This window comes from Acromyrmex echinatior, chromosome 11 (genome assembly GCF_024713525.1).
Source record: "Acromyrmex echinatior isolate Ae372 chromosome 11, ASM2471352v2, whole genome shotgun sequence".
NCBI classification, from domain to species: Eukaryota; Metazoa; Arthropoda; class Insecta; order Hymenoptera; family Formicidae; genus Acromyrmex; species Acromyrmex echinatior.
The window spans coordinates 8,438,114-8,450,590 of NC_141862.1; the positions used below are offsets into that span (position 1 = coordinate 8,438,114).

Here is a 12,477-nt window from a genome sequence, read left to right on the forward strand (position 1 = left end):
TAGTTTCGATACATACTGCACAATGATAAACAACCTTTAATTTTTAATATTTAATCTAATAACAGACTATTTTAATCCAAAATTACATTTTAATTATGCAAAACAGTAAACAAACAAATATTACAAATAATTAAAGCAGTCTGGTAATAATATACATTAATAAGATAACGCTAAATTGAAAATAAATAATAAATTTCTGTCAAAGAAATGAAAAACATAAAATCATATCGTCGAAATATATCATTACTGATAATTGCTTCTTTTTGAGGGATATATAAAAAATTTACATACAATAATTTCCAAACCAGTACGTTGAGCGTCGACTTCTAAAATTCTACAATTCACGTACTTTAATAGAACTGCAATTTTTTATTATATAAAAAAGTTGTAGACAATTTTGATAAATTCAATTTCGTATCTGAAGCAGCTTTCTCTTACAGAGAATATTGACTATAATCTGATTCTGCTAGCGATGTTCACGGCCTATTAGCGCAATGTCTTTGACAATCTTAAAATAAAATTATTTTTTTAAAGTTAAAATATACTTTAGTGATAAGTTTTATGTAATTATTTATTAGATATATATATATATATATATATATAACCTGTGGTGTATGTAGTATATATATATTATATATAATATATATATAGAATAATATAGATATAATATAGCTAATTATAGATATATGTAAAACTTGGTCTCTCTCTCTCTCTCTCTCTCTCTCTCTCTCTCTCTCTATATATATATATATATATATATATATATATATATATATAGACCAAGTTTTATATACATATATATTTTTATATTTAATATAAACAATATATGTAACAGTTAAAGATAAACAAAAAAAAAATAAAAATCGCAAAACAGAGATATAGAAGCATTTTCATGAAAATATTATTTAATTTTTAATTAATAAACATACTTATTTTTAATAATAACGCGATTCTTTTAATTTATAATAATAATTTAATTTTTTACATCTGTAACTCAATAAATATTATTTGTAATGTCAAATATATATTTCTCATGGATTCTCTCTAATCTTAGTCCGATTGTAAATAACACAATATCTTTGTACGGTTCATTGGTGACGATTGTTTACTGTTCCATTCATATGAGATTGACAAAGCTTCACATGTAGCAGCTTAATCGAGTCCGCAGTAGCTTTGTCTATTCCAGTAGTAGAACAGGTTTGATTTCACACAATTCCTTTGTATCTGTAGAAGCTTCCATCTTGCTTGCAGGTGCAATTGCATACCTAACACCCTTCACGGACACTTATCACCAAAATCTCTTGGTAACTTGGTACGATGCTCTTGGTGAAGATATTCCTCACACTCCCGGCTGCAATCCGATATTAACACTTGGCAATCAAATGGAAATAAGAAATTGGCACATGAATGGTTTACCAAAGGATACCCTATTCATTGAGAACGCGGTTCTTGTGATGAATTCCAAACGATGGCCCTTCTTCATTGATCCTCAGGCACAAGCAAATAAATGGATACGTAACATGGTAGGTATTCCATAGAGAGAAAAGTAAAAATTCTTTTATTTGTACATTGTTTGCAGAATTTATATTCCATAAATTTTCTGCAGCTATTGACAAGAGGCTGGAATAAAGCGTGAAATAAAAATTTGAAAAAGAAATTACACCACGTAAAATATATAGTCATTACATATACAATATAAAAGCAAAAGAATTTATGTATGGCAGTTATTATTATAACAAGTATTTGAATAAACAGAATATTTTTAATTTTATTTGAACATTTATATGAAATATAAATTTATCTGATAAAGCGATAATTTTGTCAGAATATATTAAATTTATCCTTTACATCTGAAGCAGTAATGTTATCGAAAATACATAAAATATATTTATTATACAAAAATTTGTATCATAAATTTATAAAATTTGTGGAATATTATTTTATATACTTGCATTACTGTTTATATATATATATATATATATATATATATATATATATACAATATATATGCTTTATGGGAAAAAAATTTTGAATTAAATTTTAAATTATATTTAATTTCAAGATTAAAATACTTATCGTAGATATACAAACGTTTAAGAAAAGTGTTCAAAATTTAAGAGAAACACATTTTAAAATAATTCTTAAATATGTTTCAATATATATCAAATTTTTATATTGTTTATATCACCTTATAAATTTATCTTGTACGTAAAAGTTTAGATCATAATAAGTGTTATGATAGAATTTATTATATTATAAATATTATTAAAGGATTGACGCAATTTGATTCAATTTTTGAAGACTTAAAGAATTTGTGTTTGCCTTTTTAAATAGTTCAAGTAAGGAATTAAATTTTTAAAGTATTAGAAGATTGAATTAGACAAGTTTAGTTATATTAAATTCTTTAGTGATTATTGCTTTTATATAACAATGAAAATTTATCTATTCTTTTAATTAATTGAATTTTAAATTTTAGTGCAAACCGATTGGACTTTCCATTGCAAAAATGACGGATGAAGATCTATTGTGTACCATTGAAAATTGTGTGCAATTCGGAAAACCGTGCTTGATAGAAAACATCAGTACTGAACTGGAAACTTTTCTGGATCCTATTCTCGCTCGTGCATTGTTCAATCATGCCGAACAGCCAAGCATCAAAATTGGCGAAAATATAATACCCTACAATTTCGATTTCCGTCTTTACTTGACTACGAGATTATCTAATCCCCATTACACACCAGATACAGCGAGAAAAGTACTGATAGTCAATTTCACGCTGACTGCTGGGTGAGATTTTAATTTCTGAAAAAGTCTGCGTAAAGAATTCCGTACATATATAAATTTTATAAGTTTTTTAAATTTTTATTATCTCGTTTCTATTATTGTAAAGTCACTATCAAATCATATAATAATATCCAACATATAATAATGAAAATTTCAATCAACACTATTCTTGAGAGATAACAAAAACTAAATAAACTTTTTCTAAACATTCCTTTACCATTTTTTCTTAAACTTTTATCCAACAAAATTATTATAGGTATTATATCAATGTAATAAGTAAAAAATAGTACCAATATCAAAGATTAATACTAATAATCAATCTATGATTTTGAAATATAACATATGTAGTAAAATAAATAGGCTTAATCTCTTTTCTTATTCTTACTTAATAAAATAGAAAATCATATTCAATTAATTCGCACATTGAGTTTGATATTTGATTCTAATTTTATATGTATGTAACCTTATAGTGGTCTTGCCGATCAAATGCTATCTCTGGTTACTATAAAGGAGCGTCCTGATCTTGAACACGAAAGGAACGCGCTTATCGTATCAAGTGTTGAAATGAAACAGGATCTGAAGGAGATCGAAGACAAAATTCTTTACAAACTCACGGTATCTAAAGGATCAATAATTGATGATATTGATTTAATTTGTACCTTGGAGACTTTAAAAACTAAGAGTGAGGAAATCAAGGTAAAATATATATAAAATATCCAATTGTTATAAACTTAAATTTGAATGATGGATTGTTTGTTTTTTTCTTATAAGTGATATTAATTTAATTGCAATAAGATCTCAGTATTCTTTGATAAAATATAAAATATATTTTGTATTCTAATTTATAAATTATATTATATATTTTATTATACATATTTGTCAGAAAAAAAGAAAAAAGCTATTTAACAATATAATAGACTTTTTTTTTATAGATGAAGATGGAGACTATTCAGCTTACACAAACAGACATTGATTTTACAAGATCATTATATATGCCAGTAGCAAATCGGGCACAAATATTATTCTTTTGTATCGCCGATTTCCAACGTATCGATATCATGTATCAATACTCTCTAGAATGGTTTGTCGTTATATTCAATAGAAGCATATCAAATACCAAAATAAACGGTAAGTGAAATTTATTGTATTCATCGCATTATATCATTAATTTAAGCTTACCTGATATATAAATTATATAATCTACTTAAATTATATAAATTGGGACATCTCTGTAAATAAATTTTTTTATTAAAATAATAGCAATTCATTTATTATCAAAAGTACTTACGATTAGTAAATATTTGCAAATACTAGTTTTTAAATTTAAAATTTAAAATTAAGGATTAAATCAAACAAACCTAATATCAATTATTTTAAAATTTACAAAATTTGTAAAGACTTGATACAGTGCGGCTCTTAATTTAATTACTTGAAAAGAATTAATTTTGTAATTAAAATTTAATGATTTAATTTTCCAGATAATATTAACGAACGAATTGCTAACATCAACGAGAATCTCACGTTTGCTTTCTTCACGAATGTCTGTCGCAGCTTATTCGAAAAACACAAAATGCACTTTAGTTTTCTCGTCTGCGCACGTATTCTTTTAGATAATGGTACAATCGATCCAATGGAATGGCGACACTTTCTTACAACAACCACACCTATACGGGTAAAACGTGAACTGAATTTATATTAACCACGCTTCTCATAGCTAATGAGAACTTATTTTATCGACATTTTATTGAATTAATTAACATATTATTTTAAAAAATATATAAAACATACAAATATAATGTAATTATATCTATGTATATATATATATATATATATATATAAAATACATAATATACTTTTTTGTTTAATACGAACTTTATAAATAATTATTCATTAAAATAATAACATAATACATTAATAAATGAATATATTGCAATTATTTATACAAAAAATATAATCTTTAAAATTAATATTCTATTTGCAAAATATATTTAATAATACTTAAACGTTTAATTAAATATAAGATATATATAAAATAGTAAATTTATTTTAAATTAAGAGACTTTAAAACTATAAAATATATTTTGATCTCTTCCTTCTATAAATAAAAACGAAATTTGCTGTAAATAGAAAGAAATTAAATTTTTAATCTCTATATGCAAGCTCCATAATATTGTATATTTTATAATTACAATTCATGTGTTTAAGAATCATGATATATAAAAACATATATTATTTTTCTTATTTTAAAAACATATATTTGTTACAATATCGATATATCCAAGATTCTGTTCTTTATAGAAGTTGCCAAATCCCGCATCAGAATGGATTACCGCACAATGCTGGCAAGAAATTCAAGCTTTAGAGCAACTTCCAAAATTCGACAAATTTATTACATCTTTCCAACTGTCGTTACCTCAATTTAAAAACATATTCGATACTCAGGAAGCACATTTGTAAGTAGATTAATGTTAAAGCTTTATGTTAAAGCTTGTATCCACTAAAATAATTATAACCATGACATTAAATTAATCAGCAAATTGCAGTTACGTAAATTTCAGTAAAAGAGAGGAAGCAGATTAAATTAAGTTAATGTAAAATAATTTATTCTGATAACAAAATATTTTGCTGTATTTAATCGTATTAATTAATAAGTCTCATTTTTAATCGCAAGAATGCTTTTTAATATAAATTTTTAGAAAATAATTCGTATGTTAATTAAATATTAAATAGTTTTAAGATTTCTCTCTTTTTCTCTCTCTCTCTCTCTCTCTCTCTCTCTCTCTCTCTCTCTCTCTTTCTATCTCTTCTTTTCCATTTTTATAATAATTAAAGATCTTGCGCGCGCTAATAATAGAATTTTATTCAATTTAGAGCACCGTTTCCTCAACCATGGGAGACAAAACTCGACGATTTTGAGAAGTTACTAGTACTCAAGTGCTTACGGCCTGACAAGATCATCAATGCTATACAAATTTATTTGACAAAATATCTGGGACAACAATTTGTTGAACCTCAAACTACAGAATTGTTAGCAATTTATGAGGAATCGTCCAACACCACGCCAATTGTCTTTATTTTGTCGCCTGGTACTGATCCGGCCGCAGAGTTGTATAAGTTCGCCGAAAAATTAAAAATGGATAGAAAATTGTATTCTATATCTCTTGGTCAAGGTCAAAAATTCAAAGCACAAGCTATGCTGAAAGAATCAGCGGAAATGGGAAATTGGCTCTTTTTTCAAGTTAGAAACTATTTCTTTTTATTTAATTTTTTTATAGATAGATAAATTTAATCTATGTTTAAAGTATAAAGATGTAAATTAATCTATAATTATCTATTACTTTGGTATCATAATAAATAACATAAATGTTTGTTATCTTTTGATGGCTAATAATAATAATTTAAATTCACAAAATCTTCTATAGAAGAACATCTTTTCTTTATATTATATTAATACTTACAAAAAACTTTAAAACAATTTTTTAATTATTTATTTAAAAAAAATAAGAAAATATATATTTTACGTAACAATTCCAGAATTAAACATAAGATTATAATTTTTGTACAAGAGAAAAATATCCCTTTTGTCTTTATTAAGGGTACCTATATTGACCAGAAAAGCAATCATCTCATTTCGAATAATGTACAAAGCAAAAAAGTCATAAAAATGATTTATTACGCTGCATAGAGGTGGCCTTAATATCGTAGCAATAAAGAAGAAGGGAGGGAGCGAGATCTATATATTTGCCGAGATATAGCTGACCTCATTGTTATGTATTACAATACAGATGAAATAAATATCATAATTTGAGACAACGTTACTTGAATATATAAAGCAGTCGAAATTTATATATATATATATGTATATGTATATATTTACGATCATATAATTCTTTGAGATATAATCTTTTACGCAATATTTGAACGATGTTAAGACATGTACCAGTATTTTATTTTATGTTATTTTCTGAAAAAATCTCAAAAATGCATTTTTCTAATAAAATGAACAAAATTTTTAAAAAGTGCATAAATACTTATATACATAATACCATATTAATAAAAGTACTCTAATAAAGATATCAGTACAAATAAAATTCTACGTCGCAATATTATCAAATTATTCAAATTATTTAAATAATATATGTAAACAATTTTTGATTTAAAAAAAACATTAGAATATGCTGTACATTTACTGCATGAAATGTATAGAATTAATTATACAATTTATAATAAATATTTTGTTAATATTTCAGAATTGCCATTTGGCACCAAGCTGGATGCCAAAACTTAAATGTATGATCGAAACATTATCATCAGAAAAAACTCATCATAACTTCCGATTGTGGTTGACATCTGCACCGTCGTCTGATTTTCCAATCAGTATTCTTGAAAATAGCAGCAAAATGACAATTGAATCACCGCGAGGTGTAAAGGTATTAGATATTAGCTGAATTGAAATAATTATTATTTCAATACAATCATTTTATCATTTTTACGCTTTAATAAATTTTAATAAAATATTTTTATGAATGTTCATTTTATAATATTAAAAAAACAAAGTTACAAAATATAAATTCTTGTTATGAAATAAATCGCAGTATAAATGCGTCTATGGCAAAAATAAATAAAAGTTTGTTTACGTATTATAATTCTTCATAAAATTATCTCGTTCTTGTTTTTCGTTTGTAACGTAGGCCAACATGTTACGTGCATATCTGACACAAGTCACGGAAATACAAGAGTTTCTGCAATCCGATCACCTGAAAGCTCTGTCATTCAAGCGGCTTATATTCTCACTTTGCATGTTTCACTCAATCCTGATCGAGAGACGGAAATTTGGTCCCCTCGGTTTCAATATATGCTACGATTTCACAAACGGCGATTTAGCTATATGTTTGTCGCAATTGCATATGTTCCTCATGGAATACAATACTTTGCCGTTTAAGGTAAAATATCGATCATAAACAAAGCGGATCTTAGTTTCAACAAACATTTTTTTGTCATTCCTATTTTAATTTTACAAAAACATTGCAAAATAGACAGCACAAGAATAAGAAGTTATAATATTTTAATATTCTCTTTGTCAAATGTAAAGTTACAAATTAAATACGCAAAATTTTTTTTATATTCTATATTTAAAAAGATTTATTTTGAATTGAGTCGCATTTCTTATATAATAATTGCTAAGTTATTAGGTGTTGGAATTAATTCGTAGCGTTTTTTAATGAAAGAATGTTATTTATTTCACATGAGCATTAAAAAATACATTAATGAAAGTACTTCCCATCACTTGTAAAACGCTACGAATTAATTCCAACACCTAATATTATAAATTATCTTTATATCATAATAATATAAAATCTATAGAGTTTTATTTATTTAATTGTTAAGTTTAGTATTTTAAATTTATATGTTAAATAAAGGCATGGATATATTAATTCTCAAAAAATTATTATACTTTCGATAACAAAGGTTCTTATATATACTGCCGGGCATATCAATTATGGTGGGCGAATAACAGATGATTGGGATCGTCGATGTGTCTTAACACTTCTCGAAGACTATTACAATGCTAATGTCATTTCTCAAGATTATCAGTTTGATGAAAAAGGATTTTATCATCAGGTACATATTTAAATAAAACGACAGTTCTTTTCTAAAAATTATTTATGATATAAATTTAAAATATTAAATTTTAATCCATAGCAGTTCCAAAAATATTATTTAAAAGTACATATATTAAATATTCTATTTGGCCTAAAATATAAAAAAATATACAACAAGATATATTAAATCATGTTTTAATATTAATAATATTAAAAACAAAAAGAAAAAAAATAGTAATAAAACAATTTTTTTTTAAATTTATAATTCTACATAATTTAGAGAATTCAGATTTTAATAAAATATTTATTTCATAATATAATGAGGATCTCACAGATTTCAATAATACATATATTATCAAGATAATCTACCTCCCTGAATAACAATCAAAAGATTTTATCCATCGCTCATAGTTTATTAAAAAATTACAAAAAGTTGGTAATATGAAGTTGTATTTAATTTCATAATTTAAATTTTACTTAATTTAAATATTACATTATTCGCATATTTGTATACGTGTAAGCAGAAGATTTTGCTCCTTTCCCTTTCCCCATGAAGGGGCTGCACCCGAAAGACATGATCTAACCCAAACTCAATTTTAGTTCCAAATCAGAAATCGTGACAGTCAATTTAAGTGTGGTCAATAATATCAACGTGGGTAATTGAGACTAAAATTGAGTTTGGGTTAAGTTATATCTTACCGGTGCAACCCAATGCAGCCTCTCGTAGGAAGGAGCGAAACCTTATCCCTTAAAGTTACACTTTACACTTTACAACCCGAAAAGAAGTTTATCTCACATCCCCTATTGCTTAAATGGCGAAATAGAAACTGTAATATTGTTCTTACGTTTCCACATAATTATTTATATACAAAAATTGTTTATTTAAATACATGTAAATATGTGTATATATATATATATATATATATATATATATATTTAAATAAAAGAAAAATTACGGATTTTTGCATATTATAATTTATATTGTTAGTGATTTAAAGATGACACATATTCCTGCCACAATAAATTTTAAATCGTAATATGGTAAATATTTTTTTAATATGAAGTCAAAATTCCATATGAAAATGTATACAAACACTATATCATTGTCCGAAATGTTTATTATGATTGTTAATAACTTTTTTAAACAACGAACAACGATTAAAACAACATTTTGATTGTTATTTAGAGCGATCATCTTGACTGCATATTTCAAGATTATTGAAATTGGTGAGATCATCATTATTATGTAGTTTTACCTTAATTTTCTGTAAATAAATAATTAACTGCTTATAAAACTTTTAATCTTAAATAAATGTTAATTAAAAAAAATATACATACGAGATATTTTCAAAATTTGTACATTATTGTAAATTATTTCATTAATATAAATACAGTTATATAAATATTTCTATCATAAACAAATGTCGTTATTGTAATTAATAAGTTATTAATTACGCTTTTACCATTCTATATTTACACATTCAAAGTTACCGGCTGCAGCGACATTCAAGGACTATCTAGAGTACATAAAAGATTTCCCTTTAAACGACAATCCGTCATTGTTTGGCATGCATTTAAACGCCGATATAAGCTATGCACAAGCAGAAGTACATGCTTGCCTCACAACTTTATTAAACATACAGCCCAGAGAACTTGGCATTGCAACCACAAATGTCGAGGAGGTAACAACTCAAATAACCAAGAATATGTTGGTCACAATGCCCGAATCCTTTGATTTAATCGCAATGCAAGCAAGGTACTAGTAAATTTCTTTTTGTATATAAATGCAAACATATATTTTTGTTTCTAAGAGTTTATTTTTTAAATATATTCTTATTATTGCTACCTTGTAATTTAAAATAAAAAGCATCTTATGATTTTATTATGAACTACAGATTTTACAAAAAATATCCTTGTGTATACTTTTTAAAATATACAGAATTACATTAATTACATAACATTAATACAGAATTACATTAATTACATAATTTTTATGACACATTAGTTTAATTTCTTAAAATTATTAGATGTTGGAATTAATTCGTAGCGTTTTTTAATGAAAGAATGTTATTTATTTCACATGAGCATTAAAAAATACATTAATGAAAGTACTTCCCATCACTTGTAAAACGCTACGAATTAATTCCAACACCTAATACATTTTATGTACAATATCTAAAAATATATTCACTTTTCATATTTTATATTTTCGAAACAAGTATAACTCTTTATAACTCTTGTAAAAAATAATTGAAAAATTCTTGATACAAACTCAAATAAAATAATCTAAATGTGTGTAAGAAGCAATATCTTGCAAAAAAGTTAGATAAAACGTCTGTTGAATCAGTAAATAAAATAAATTGAATTTCAGGTACCCTATGTCGTACGAGGAATCCTTTAATACCGTGTTACTACAAGAAGCTAAGCGATATAACGATTTACTCGAAATCGTGCAATCAACGTTGCAAGATCTTTTAAAAGCTTTAAAAGGATTGGTCGTCATGTCAGAACAGCTAGAAATGATAGCTACTAGTCTTTTTAATAATAAAATACCTGCAAATTGGCAAAGCAAAAGTTATCCTTCTCTAAAATCTTTAGGTAAGAATATCCTAATTACAAGTTTATCAATATGTAATACAATCTTTATTTCAGTCTCGAAGTCAGTTTCCAATAAACAAACTGACATTATTTGTTGTCATTTTAACGTCAAAAATTTGTTATAACAAATATTTTTTATCATTTTGATTAGCCGGATGGTTCGTCAATTTAAGAGAAAGAATTAAGTTTATAAGCGATTGGCGAGATCAAGGTATACCGCCTGCATTTTGGCTGCCAGGATTTTATTTTCCTCAAGCCTTTTTAACTGGCACTTTACAAAATTTTGCGCGTAAATACGTATTATCCATTGACACAATCGATTTTAGCTACAAGGTATGCTTTCAGCCCTTAATTAAATTGTTAATAGGTTCATATGATTAATGTACTAATTATAGAAAAATAAATAAAAATATTTAATAGACACTTTGTTATTGGAGAGATTTGTTAATATAAGTAACAACTATAGTCAAATAAAACTTGATACGTCGATTCTATATAATCTAAAATAATTACAAATAAATATCCTATGTCTAAATAAATGTTATTGATCAACTAATAGATATAAAAATCAGTATTAATCTTTGTTTAAGTATTGTATGATTTTGCAAAAATTTAAAATTATATCTAATAATCTTGGACAAAATGGATAAAAAGGTATTTAAAACAAAGTCATGAGCAATATTATATGTGTGTCACAGATTTTAACTTCCAAACCAACACAGAGACCATTGAATGGCTGTGTCATTTACGGACTTTTTTTAGAAGGTTGCCGGTGGGACGGAAACTATCTCGTCGAGTCTCTTCCAAAGAAATTATTCACCGGTTAAGTATTAATAATGTTTTCCACTAAAATTAATTTCATTAATTTCATTTATTTGAATTATTAAAAGCTAAATTATCAAATTACTGAAGTAAATGTATGTGTATAAATAGCTGTGCTTTGTTGAATAAATCATAAATTATTTAATTGCTCTGAATTCCGTTTACATAACGATATACATAATGGTATGATAATTGTTCATTTGCTCTGTCCAGACATGCCGCCAATTCTTGTATTACCAGAAGTTCATCACGTAATTCCGCCTCACAAAATTTACGTATGCCCTATATACAAAACTATCCAGCGATCTGGAACTTTAAGCACAACAGGACATTCCTCGAACTTCATTCTAGCGATAGAAATTCCAATTGACAAACCGCAATCACATTGGATAAAAAGAGGGGTGGCATTAATATGTACTTTGGACTATTAACATTTCTCTGTTGCTATATACTATAGCGTTTATGATTTATGATTGACAATTGTTGAAGTATTCGTAATAAAAAATAAATATTATTTATATACATGCATTATTAATGTTATAATTATAATAATAACGATTCTACCAAATAAATTTTTTATTGTAAAACAGCATTTTTCACTAATATTATTATTATTTTATTTAGATGTATATCCAAAATATATACATTACATTCATCATGAAATAATTAT

At 25.5% G+C, this 12,477-nt stretch overlaps 1 protein-coding gene across 1 annotated transcript in view; it reads left to right on the top strand.

Annotated features, from left to right (window-relative positions):
• Positions 1–12,412, top strand: part of LOC105149706 (dynein axonemal heavy chain 1) — a 101,867-nt gene extending 89,455 nt beyond the window's left edge. Inside the window, exons 44-58 of the mRNA XM_087410962.1 lie at positions 1,252–1,523; positions 2,477–2,787; positions 3,255–3,480; positions 3,717–3,912; positions 4,263–4,456; positions 5,083–5,237; positions 5,656–6,022; positions 7,035–7,214; positions 7,476–7,727; positions 8,254–8,406; positions 9,875–10,143; positions 10,759–10,985; positions 11,137–11,318; positions 11,684–11,807; positions 12,021–12,412. Coding sequence (XP_087267088.1) covers positions 1,252–1,523; positions 2,477–2,787; positions 3,255–3,480; positions 3,717–3,912; positions 4,263–4,456; positions 5,083–5,237; positions 5,656–6,022; positions 7,035–7,214; positions 7,476–7,727; positions 8,254–8,406; positions 9,875–10,143; positions 10,759–10,985; positions 11,137–11,318; positions 11,684–11,807; positions 12,021–12,238 — 3,326 coding nt within the window. The 3' untranslated portion in view covers positions 12,239–12,412. The remainder of the gene's footprint in view (positions 1–1,251; positions 1,524–2,476; positions 2,788–3,254; positions 3,481–3,716; positions 3,913–4,262; positions 4,457–5,082; positions 5,238–5,655; positions 6,023–7,034; positions 7,215–7,475; positions 7,728–8,253; positions 8,407–9,874; positions 10,144–10,758; positions 10,986–11,136; positions 11,319–11,683; positions 11,808–12,020) is intronic.
• The last annotated feature ends 65 nt before the right edge of the window (positions 12,413–12,477 follow it).